The sequence below is a fragment of the Neofelis nebulosa genome, chromosome 5 (assembly GCF_028018385.1).
Source record: "Neofelis nebulosa isolate mNeoNeb1 chromosome 5, mNeoNeb1.pri, whole genome shotgun sequence".
Lineage (NCBI taxonomy): Eukaryota > Metazoa > Chordata > Mammalia > Carnivora > Felidae > Neofelis > Neofelis nebulosa.
In genome coordinates, this window is record NC_080786.1 from 51662631 (window position 1) to 51674756 (window position 12126).

General features: G+C 39.3%; 1 protein-coding gene across 10 annotated transcripts in view; it reads right to left on the bottom strand.

The window, feature by feature from the left end:
• VEPH1 (ventricular zone expressed PH domain containing 1) overlaps positions 1-12126 on the bottom strand; it is a 257721-nt gene that overhangs the window by 219978 nt on the left and 25617 nt on the right. For 9 of the 10 annotated variants that reach the window (XR_009261920.1, XM_058730317.1, XM_058730315.1 and 6 more), the window contains exon 3: positions 7717-7932. The exons of the other annotated variant lie outside the window; for it this stretch is intronic. Coding sequence is in view for 8 of the 9 variants with exons in the window: in XM_058730317.1 (XP_058586300.1) it covers positions 7717-7932 (216 nt within the window). In the remaining variant the exon portion in view is untranslated. The remainder of the gene's footprint in view (positions 1-7716; positions 7933-12126) is intronic. 10 annotated transcript variants of the gene reach the window in all.

The following is a 12126-nucleotide window of genomic DNA, read 5'->3' on the forward strand; positions in this document are numbered from 1 at the left end:
ATTATCTCTTTAGTACTTAAGCTTTTTTCCCTCCCAGTCCCTAGAAACAAGAAATAGACTTATAAATCCTTAATTCATTCCTGTAGTTGCACCCGTTTTCCAGATTGAAGAGTCAATCTGACTACTGAGCAGAGAAGGTAAGTATTCGAAACCCTAACAGATATCCCCACAGTTAAGTCAGCCATGTTGAAAGCTCTGACCTTATCCCTTTTTGACAAATCATGTGCTTCTATAGAAGTTCCACTCACTAGGTTTCTGTCCTATCCTTCTTAGAGTTCCTAACACGTCTATTAGTACCATGGCTTGCAGCCAGACTTCTCTGATAGCAGGCTTTGACTTTATCTAGAGTATTTCCTCTCCTGGTGAATTTAATTGGACCTGATTGGACTGGGCCATTACTGATGTGATGAGCTGTGAGGTCTCCCTGGGAGGCTGGCTGCAACCTGCCTTTCAGCTTTAGAAGTCTGGATGTGTGTTTAGTCAGACCAGACAGAATTGTTTGGATCCACTGATGCTAACTCACACCAAAGGATTTCTAAAAGCCCAGTGCATAATCCAGCATGCCAGTTTACTCATCTACAGTGAGGGTCTTTCCTGGGTCAGACTCTTTCACATTATCAGGATATCAGGAACCAGATTACTAACCAGAATGTTCACAGATAGGCACAAAATCAGATAAAAGCAAAGAGAGATCCTGAGGGTTATGTCATCCAGGCCATGATGAAACCTGACTAAAATAACAGTCCTTCTCTATAACCAAATCCCCATCTCTGGTGACTAACTGGAACTTTCCTGTCCATCAGAGTCAGTCTCCACCCCTCCCCCCAATACACACACACACACACACACACACACACACACACACACACACACACACACAGAGTACTGAGTAATTGTACCATACTAATGACCCCCCCACTGAACATTCTCTTTGTGTTGACGTACTCTTCAGAGTATGTAATTTAGGAAGTGGTCGTGTTAGGGAGGCTGACTGATTTGTCCATCTTCTCCATTATAATCTTATTCTATCACTGTTCCCCTGAGGTTACATTCAAGTTACCTCAATCACAGTATTTGGTATTTTCCAAAACATTGTCTCACCTGTACAATGTTTGGGGTTGCCCCCACAGACAGCCAGTCTTTCCATTATGTGTAGATTTTTGCTAGTTTAGCTTTTAGATGACAAATCTTTGTCCCTGTCATGGTTGATCAAACCCCCAGTTTTGAGAGTGGAATGCAATCACACAGTTTTTCTCAGAGCTTTCCAACAAAAAACTTCACGTCCAGGTTTACTTTACCTACTCTGAATCTTCAGCCAAGAACAACTTGCAGCTAGAAAAGTACACGTCTTCCATTAGAGGAATATGTCTTCAAGCACATTTACCTGTAACTTACTTAGAAAGCACAGATGGTCGCATTTGGAAGTACAACTTGTGTTCCCCACTAATCATGAACACAGATGGTACAAGATCAATGAAAATCAGTATTCGCAGCAACTGAGGTTTTTAAACCCTGGAGTGAGCCAATATTTGCCAGCAACCATGAAAGAACAGGCTGTCTTAACCAATTCGATCAAATTCTTCTTAAAACAATTCTAAATGTTCTAGAGAAAAGTAGTGGGCAGCTATTAAAGTCTTTGAAGTGTGGTTATAGGTGAAATGTATAAATGTTTTTACAGGTAAATAATGTCATTATTAAAAGAAAACAAAACTTTGGGGTGCTTGGGTGGCTCAGTCAGTTAAGTGTCCGACTTCAGCTCAGGTCATGATCTCACGGTTCATGAGTTTGAGCCCTGCATTGGGCTCTGAGCTGACAGCGCATATCCTGGAGGCTGCTTCGGATTATGTGTCTCCCTCTCGCTCTGCCCCTCCCCTGCTCATGCGTGCTCTCTCTCTCTCTCTCTCTCTCTCAAAAATAAATAAACATTTAAAAAAATTAAAAAAAAACTTTAACATACTCAACTTTTTTGTTTTCCTCCCAATATGTCATCCAGAAATTTTTCAAATGACAGGAGAAGTAAAACATTAAGCAAAGAGCAAATTGTTTGTAGGAACAAGGAATTCCTACCAAAGGCTCTCAATCTCTAAATACTGTCTAGACCATTGCTAGTGTGTCCAGAAGCCATGGACAATGCTGACAGAAACAGGATGTCAGTAAGAGCCTGGGAGGTCAAGATGAGGCTAGAAAGACACCAGGTCCCATGGGCCCAGCAGGTACCATACAACCTCCTTCTAATGGCTGGGCTTCACTTACAAGTGAAGCAAAAGGAGTTGCTAATGCAGTAGATCTCAGACACATGAATTTATTTTATCTTTGGTAGTATTTAGATCACAGAAATGCCAATGGTACACACACACAGAGAAAGCCCTATGGTCACTGTACAAATAAACCACTTTAACAGCAACTGTTAATGCTGGGGCTTATGAAGGGACTTTGCCCTTCAGTGTAGACGTGAGATGTTGGTATGCATATCATCTTACACACAATTCAGTGCTCAGTACTCAGAGAACAAATTCAGTGAAGTACAGGGTAGATATAAAGACTTGCTCAGGGGGACAGTTATTTTTAGCTGTAGAAGCAAAACAAAAGGTCTTTGTTCTATGGATGCCAAGAATTGTATTTCTTAACTAGATTAGCACCAATTTGAGCTATTGGCGGAGGTTTTCCTTTTGAAAACATGCACTTTGGGAACATGTCCCAGAGTTTTAAAATTGAAAAGAATAAAGCTAAGTAAAAGATATATCTATCTGAGATGATAGCAACTAAAAAGCTCTTTGGCTCTTGGGCTTTGAATTCAACCGAAAGCCATAAAAGAGTAATCTCAGGAAATACTAAGTGTCATTTATTAAAATCACTGTTTTATGGTTTTTCATCCTGCATCATCGATCAGAAAATCAAGAGAATTTTGGATTTATATCTAAAATGCTTGGTTCTTAGCAGCACGGCTATATATAAAATCTAAATGGAACATACACCTATATTTTCCCAGTGTATTTTCAGATGGGTAATAAAGGATTGGGTCTCAGTAACCTGGGAGATTATATCCCAGTCTCCTCCCTTTTTTTTTTTTTTTTTTTTTTTTTTTGTCACTGTCTTGTGTGGCATTAACTGATGAATAAGTACTGAGACCCATTCTGGAGAAAAGCATAGAGCAGTCACATCTCCTGATCTATTCAGTACTTCATTCATTCATTCATTCATTCACTCATTCAATAAATACTATTTTGAGCACTTACTATATGCTTACCATTCACAATTCTAGAGGCTGGGACTACATCAATGAAACAGAGCTTCTATTTTGGGGAGGGGGAGACAAGCAATGAACAGTGACTAAAATAAATAATTAAATGAATAGCTTGTTAGAAAGTGTTGAGTGTTATTTTACAGTTTTCTACAGATAATGCTAATGCCAACCAGAATTAATACTCATGTAGCATTTCCTGTGTTCCAAATATTTTATGTCTATTGTTTAACGACTATCTAATTCTTACAACAAACTCATAAGGCAGCTACAGCATTTTATAAATGAGGAAATTAAGGCACAGAAAGATAAAATTGCCCAAGATCACACTGCAAGTAAATGGTAGAGCTGGGGTTGCCTACTAAATAAACTTCTAGATCAAGACAACCAATTCTGCCTCTAAGAGTTACAATGGAATTGCTCTCAAAAATGTCTAAGTCACTTTGCTGGCAATGCCAGCCAGGGAGAGGCTTTGAATCATCATATAGCATTAACTTAAGAGGAAATAAGAATACTGAAGTGCGGAATCAAGGTGAATGGACAGTTGGTTCATCTTAAAAAAAAAAAAAAAAGAAAGAAAGGAAAGAAAAAAAAGACCTTCTGATTTCGAACAGTGAATTTCAGGATTTTTTCTATTCCTCCCTCCTGCCCCCCAGACAACCCCCTGCAGCTATCTCCTTCTTTATACAGTCATCAATAGTGTGAGCATACATGGAGGAAGAGATAAAATGCTGAGCTTACTTGGCAACAGCCCCATAAGCAGTTTGGTTGGGGAAGATACTGCTGTAACTGGTAAAACCAGGTATTGGCTCTCAACCTCATAACGGTTGGCCTGTCAATTCAAGCTAGAACGTCTTTCCAGCACATCAGCTATGTCAATAATTACAGCTTTCTTGAGGTACATTTTCATTTTCTTCATCAGTCTCCAGGATCGAATTTATCCTAGAAAGCATCGTGCCTTATAGGGGGTACCCTCCCTTTCAGTATTTTTCTAGAGGCAAAGAAATAGGCATTGGCCAGCTCCACATAGCATCCTGGTCAGAGGAAGCTGTGGTTTGACATAGGTTCTTCTGGACGGTGGCTGGACCACAAATAGAGATTGCTTTTATAATAAAAGATGGTTCTCGTGAGCAGCACATATTGTTATGCCCATTTTACAGATAGCAGAACAGAGGCTTAGAGAGAGAAAATAACTTTCCAAACTCATTTATATAAGACCAAGAGTATTTGACTCTAAGGCCCTCAAGGTCCAAAGCTCTTTCCTATTTTGCCTCTCAGCATCTTCTACAGGAGTCAGAATTTCAGACCAGGAGGTGAGCTGAGAAATCAGTTGGTTCATCCTTTGTTTTATAAATGACAGGTTATAAGACTTGTTTAAAGACATGGTAGGTTGGCAAAAGCATTTCACCAAAGGCAAATGCAGTCACACACATGGACTGATTTTGTATTGAGGAATGTACAGAAGATGAATAATGGGATTTAAAAAGTGTTTTAAGGTAAATGTATCAAGTTCATAAATTTAGGGGCCAAAAAGAGAAAGAATTAAATATATAATTACTAATTAAAAGTGGAATAGGAATGAGTCACCTGAAGTAGGTTTGGAGTATAGGTTAAAAAGGGGATTTGGGGGAAAAAAAGACAGAAGGTTTCTGTGTATGTGAACATATTTAGCTTGAAATTACAGTGAAATGGCCAGAAAAAAATTGAGTAAAATGGCCAAGGATGTGGGAAGAACTGGTAGGTCTTGCCTGATAGTGTGATTCTGGGATTGCTTATCTGGGGAGGTGGATGGGTGGAGAAGGGCTCACTCTTTGTTGTTTTGTTGGTTTTTTGGGGGGGTTTTGTGCAAGCTCAGAATGCTAAGTGGTTGGCTTTAAAGTTGGTCTACTGTTTTATTTTACTGAAAAAACAGAACAGAATATGAGTCATCTGGATTTCTCCATGGTTCCCACAAGAACCTAAATTACGTGTAGTACAAAGTCGTATTTTCAATATTTACCACAGGCCAAAAATGTCCCCTTGAAATTTGATCAAAGCAAAATGGCAAAGCTGCAACCACAGCCTTGCCTTTGGTTCCTGGGGTTGGCTTTCTGGAACCACATCCACTGAAATCACTGAACTTTGCCAAAAACAAGTTGGTCTTCAGGGCTCCCTGCCTTCCATTTTAATCCCTTCTGCCTCCTCTGAGGGCACGCAGTGAACAGCCTGTGCCCACACTCACCCTGCAGGCTGGAGTTGCCCATCTCTGTGACCCTTGTCCCTCTCGACCAAGAGGCTGATCCCTTAGCTCTGTTCTCTGTCCCTTTCCATAATAGTGCTTGTGCTCAGGGCCCTGCTCTCAACAGTCTTACGGAGTCATCTCCTTGGAGTCACTGATCAGCATTAAGTTGAACATTCTTATTTGCTCCACACCTCCAACCCCTTTTTAAATAGGGGACATAATGCCTTTCCCAGGATGAAACATCCCTTTATGTTTAAATTTGGGGCATTTTGGAGGGCAGCCTGCTTATAAATCTTCGACCTTGATCTCATTTCACAAACCTGGACTTTTGCACAAGCTTGGAACGTTTTGTCTGCTTGAGACGTGCTCTTGCTCTGCCTTTCTTACCTGGTGAAAATTCTGGTAGGTACTCACAACCCTTTCCAAATGTGGTCTCCATCCAGAAAGGCTTCCTGACTCTCTAGAACTGTGCTGACACAGGAGCCACGCCCCCCCGTGAGGCTACTGATCACCTGAAATGTGACTGCCCCAAAGTAATATGTGCTAAAGCACACACCAGATTTATAAGGCCTGGTATACAAATAAGTTAAATATATCATTGATTTTTATATTGATTATGTGCTGAAATAATATTTGGATATATTAGGTTAAGGAAAAATATTATCAAATAAATTTCATCGGTTTCTTTTCTTTTTCATGTGGCTACTAGAAAGTTTGAAATTATATATATAGCCTATGTTTGTAGCTTACATTCCATTTCTATTGGATAGTGCCACTCTAGAGTCCAGATCAATGGTTTTGAAATGACAGTGGGAGCTAGAGAGTATGGATGATTTCTGAATTTCTGTCTGAATGTCTGTGGAATGGCACTTTGGACTAAAACAAACTGTTTCTGATGAATGTCGATAACGTATTTAAGATAATCAGTGAAGAACAGTCTTTGTTGCTATATCCAAGCAATATTCATCTTTCATTAATTTTGCTGAAATCCCCATTCCCTCCCCTCCCATCCCTAGCCCTGGGGATAAAGGAACAACAGGGTGATAGTGTGTGTGGTCTTTTGTTCAGTTGAACAGTGTCTGGACTAGACAGACAAAATGGAATATGTTCCAGTTAAGTACAGACAACTGTGAAGAGGAGGAGGGAGGGAAGAGGGAGGAGTAGGAGAAGGAGGAGGGGGGGGATGAGAAGAAGAAAGGAAGCTAATATTACCTGCTACACACAGTGCTAAACACTTCCACATAACCAGAATTTCCTGAACTATGCTCAGAAACCATAGTTCTGAAAGATATTCATAGATGTCGTATTGAGGGTAGGGAGGGGAAAAGAAGTTCGTAAGCAATTCAGATTGAAGAACACTGTACTGAACAAAATTAACCAGCTTTCTTAATTGCGGGACTTTTCAGAGCCTTTAATATGCTATGAAACATTATGACAGCCCAAAAGGGAAAAATTGAATTCAGTGTTTCCAAACTTATTTGGCCACAGAATTCTCTTTCAAGAAATACCTATCAACATCACCAACATTTACTGGTTGGTAAAATTTGTCATAGACAATGTCAATTTCATCTGCATTTTATAGGTAGGAAACTGTGGCTTAGGAAGTTAAATGACTTCCCTACTATTTCAATCTTACATAATTGTTCTGTGCTTAAGCCAAAATTATAAATTCATATTTTCACCAGAGGAAGGAATGTTTTTTAAGTAGGCTCCATAGCCAACATGGGCCTTGAACTCATGGCCCTGAGATCAAGAGTCACATGCTCTACCTACTGAGCCAGCCAGGCGCAGTTAGAATAGGCAAACATTATTATCGTGGAAAATTCACAACACATGTAGAAGCACACTTAAAAATGATTTAGTCACTTCTCTCCACATATTCCAAGCTCATTGCCCCAAGTTCAGACTCCACCCCCTCTCTGTTCTTAGATGAAAGAAGTCTTTTTTTTCCCTGAATTTTCCAGAACTGGTTATTTAAATCTTGGCATATACTAATGTTAGGTTTTTATATGCACATGTCTTATCTATCTAAATAGATTGGAGCTTGCTGTGGTATTACTTTGAATTCCCCACAGTGTGTCTTGAGACCGTAGAAGCTGTCTAGAACCTTGTTGGGCTCAGCAATAATGGCTTGTGGTATCTTTTTACGGTATCTAAAGGCTAGGGAAACATTAGCTCTTGGTTCAGAGACACCATGTGTTCACCTCCGTTGCAAAGCCAGTATCAAATAGCGTGATGTTTAGCACTGACATACCTGTAAAATGCAACTCATGATATCAGAAGCAATTTTTGCATGCGGAGTGTCTTCGTCTTTCCCAGAGGGTCTCAGGTTGTGTTCCAAGCAGGAGTCCCAGAGCCCCACAAGGGCCTTGGCATGCTTTTCAATGGACTCTGTCTCTCTGATGGCTGTTGTGATTCGCGTGATACAGATTTCAACCACTGCCTGGTCATTGTTATTGGTTTGGTAATCCTAGTTGAAAGAAAACCTTCATATTAAATAACGCTCTGGAAAGTTATCTTTCAAAGGACCGATAAAATGCCAACTTACTCATTTAGCAAGTGGGTGTGCCATACTGTGTGCTAAGGGGTGAGGTTGTAAAGCTCCAATACAAGGAGGGCCTTCTTCCTTGGGGATGAGAATCTTGTGGAGGAGGTGATAGGCAAATGAGCTAAAATGGAGCAGGTTCCTGCTCTCACAGATACATAGCCAGGGAGCAGGGAGAGTTCAAAGCAGCTTGATTATTCACTTGCCAAGCGGGTTTAATCTTCAGCCTGTCTCAGTTTCTTTCTTTTCTTTCCTTTTTTTTTTTTTTGTTTATTTTTTTTTTTAATTTTTTTTTCAACGTTTTTTATTTTATTTTTGGGACAGAGAGAGACAGAGCATGAACGGGGGAGGGGCAGAGAGAGAGGGAGACACAGAATTGGAAACAGGCTCCAGGCTCCGAGCCATCAGCCCAGAGCCCGACGCGGGGCTCGAACTCACAGACCGCAAGATCGTGACCTGGCTGAAGTCGGACGCTTAACCGACTGCGCCACCCAGGCGCCCCTTTAATGTTTATTTTTGAGAGAAACAGAGACAGTGTGAGTGGGGGAGGGGCAGAGGGAGGCAGAGAGAATCCCAAGCAGGCTTCACGGCTCAGCGCAGAGCCCAACATGGGGGTCAAACTCACAAAATGGTGAAATCATGACCTGAGACAAAACCAAGAGTCTGTCGCTTAACCAACTGAGCCACCCAGGCACCCCAGGCTGTTTCAGTTCCTAGGCCCGTTACAGGTCAGGGTTGACATTTTTACTCTGACATTTCAGTAATTTTTGTGAAATGTTTCAAATCACCCTCCAATTTCCCCACATAAACTTTATTTCTCTTTCTCTACACAGCAGAACACATCAATTCAGCTCTCCATCTTTGGTTCAAATAACTACCAAATTCATGTTAGCTTTCCCCGAAAAAATTTCCCTTCATTCAACTATTTAATTCTCCCTCAAATATCTAATCATCTTTATTGAGAGGTAATATGACCCTCCAAAACATCTAAATGTGAAAAATAGGCCCATCACTTTAATTTGGAAAATTGGTCTGCCACTGGCTGGTGGACTGACAAAAATGAAAACATAATCGAGCAGTGAAGCAATTTGATCCTTACACCCTCGTGAGCTGTTAGAGATGGGAAGTGATGGGGCTTTTCTGTCCACTGCAAGCTGCAGCTGGAACAATCTGGTTTTGCTATTGTATCTAAAGCCGCAGCAAACATCTTATGCGTGAAGCCCTCTCCATACTTAGATTATTTATGGCCTAGATCCTCCAGAAGTGGAATTTCTGACATAAAACACAGGAGAATGTCTAGGGCTCATGATACATACTGCCAAACTATTTTCCGAGAGGGTCTTATGGTGTATATTCCCATCAGCTAGGTGAAAGCATGCTTTCTCCATCACGCCTTTGCCAGAACAGGGTATCTTTAATCTTTGCTAATTTGATCAGTGGAAAACAGTTATCTCACTGCTGTCTACTTGGAATTTCCTTGATTAGAGGTGAGGTTGAGTATTTTCACATGTTTATTGGTCATTTGTATATATTCCTTTGGGAATTGCCCATTGTATCCTATGTCAGTTTTTCCTTAGATGACTTCAGTTTGGTGATCCTCCTTTGAGATCTTTTTCTACCAAGGATATTAAGTCAACATTTGACATATAGGTTGTGAATACGTCTCTGTTTTTCATTATTTTTAATTTCTTTGCTCCTATCTATTGACATGGTAAGTTTTTTAAGTGGACAAAACTGTCAAACTTCTGGGATTTCAATGTTTTTCCTTTTCTAAATTGGAAATTTGAGGGTTTTTTTTCCCTTTTCTTTTCTAAAAGTAATACATGGGCCTAGTTCAAAAAAACAAAAGGTATAAAGGAAGGTTTACAGTGAAAAGTTAATCTCCCTCTCACCCTGGTTTCCTGCCCTGGGGAAAACAACGCTCACAGGGTCTCCTGTGTTTGGCAAAGGCACTCCAGGCACATGAAAATATCCACCCACACTTACTCCTTTCTTACTTGTTATTCCTTTAATGGCTCTGTTTTTTAACTTCAAACTTTCCTTACTCAAAGGTTTAATAAAAATTCTCCTGAATTTTTTCTAGATTAAAAAACAAAAACTTGGGGTGCCTTGGTGGCTCAGTTAAGCGTCCAACTTTGGCTCAGGTCACCATCTCACTGTTCGTGAGTTCAAGCCCTGCATCAGGTTCTGGATGGTGGTGTGGAGCCTGCTTGGGATTCTCTCTCTCTGCCCCTTCCCCACTTGTTCTCTCTCTCTGTCTCTCTCTCTGTCTCTCTCTCTCTCTCCCTCAAAATAAATAAACTTAAAAAAATAAAAATAAAATAAAACTTAAACCATTTAACATTTGGGGTTTTAGAAATTAATTTGCTAACCAATCAGTTAGCTCTTAAATCTATTTATAGAAGATGTACATTTTACAATAAATAGCTAATTTAATGTTCCCATCACCATGTATTGAATAATTCTATTCCTAGTAATTGTTTTATATACATCAGTTTCTATTTCAGAGTTGTCTTTTCTGTTTGTACGATTTTTTAATTCTTTTACAATATTAATTTTGCCATTTCCTCCATACAAACTCCACAAAATTTTAAAGATATGTCCTAGTGTATTTTATGTCTCTGTTGTGGCTGTTAACAAAATCTATATTATTTCATCCTCAGAACTTTTAATTAGTTATTGCTGAATAAGTCAACCTACACTTTTTTTTTGTATTTATTTTGTACGTAGCTGTTTAGCTCAATTCATCTTAATTATGATACTTTTTTTCAGATCATTCTCTTGGGTTCTCCAGAAACATCTCTGTATTGGATCTATACCTTTTGTATATTCCATAGCTTATTGTGTTGACTAGTAGTTCCTAAGCTATTTCACACAAAAGTAATAAAAGCAAGAATGCATGTTTAGTTTGTGGTTTTAGGTCATGATTTTTGATTTAAAATGTTATGGTCAAAAGCAAGAAAATACTGTAAATATTTTAAAAGCATATAGGATGTATCACTTTCTTCCTATTTTCAAAGTTTATGCATTTGTTTTAATTTTTTTAACTGTCTTATAAGCATCTATGGAGATAAATAAGCACTTTTTCTTAGTCAACTTATGTATGTGTTATGTTAACATATAGTATGAAACGTCCATATATTAATCCATCCCCACATTCCTAGAATGAACACCACTTGGTTGGTGGACTGTTTTAGTATATTTTCTACATTCCTCCTTTGTTGGTGACTGTATTCTTTATTTTAATGCAACAGAATAATTACTTATGCCAGAACAGAATGCTGCTATGCAGTAAACACGTTCTTATGAAGCCAAGTCACAGAGAAAACACAGGATGTAAATGAGCAAAAAATGATTCTAGCTTTTCCAAAAATCTCTGTGGCTGCATGGAAAGCCAAAATCATTCTCAGGGTGAAAAATAACAGAGAATACTCTTGGGCTAAAATCACTATTTTTGGTCACAATTGCCCTTGTAAGTAGCAGTTACTTTTAACGGCGTTATCTTCAAATATCAAGCAGCATCATAGGTAATAAAGAGTATTTTATGTAATAAAGAGAATATATACATAAGGGTAGATAGAACAGGGAACCAATGCCATAGATGCAAGGAAGTCTATATTCCAAATGACATCAGCCAAGCCTTTGTCATGGCCACCCCAGTGTGATCCAATAGGTGAACAAATGGAATAATCTTGGTGCCAAGAATAAAAGCTATGCATTACCCAACAGCATCAACTCCCATTCACCAACGTGCTCTTGTTATTGCCATTACCTAAATATGGAATTTGTTAGCAACGGAGATTAATGCTGAGCCCCAGAATGGCACCATCCCTCAAGGACACCAATCAATCATTTGGTGCAAGTTATTTACATAAGTCATTTTCCACCTCGGAAAGAACATGTTATATTGAGTGGAATTTACACGTAATCCAGGTTTGAGTTTGACTTTCCTGCCCATAGGGCCTAAGCCTGAACCTCTATTTGAAGGCTCACAGAGTATTTGGTGTGTTGAAACAAGAACCTACTTAACTTTGCATCAGGCTAGAGAATCACTTTATAGCAAAGGAGATAGAACAATGGGCACCTGATCATGGATTCATTAGTCCCATCACATATGAT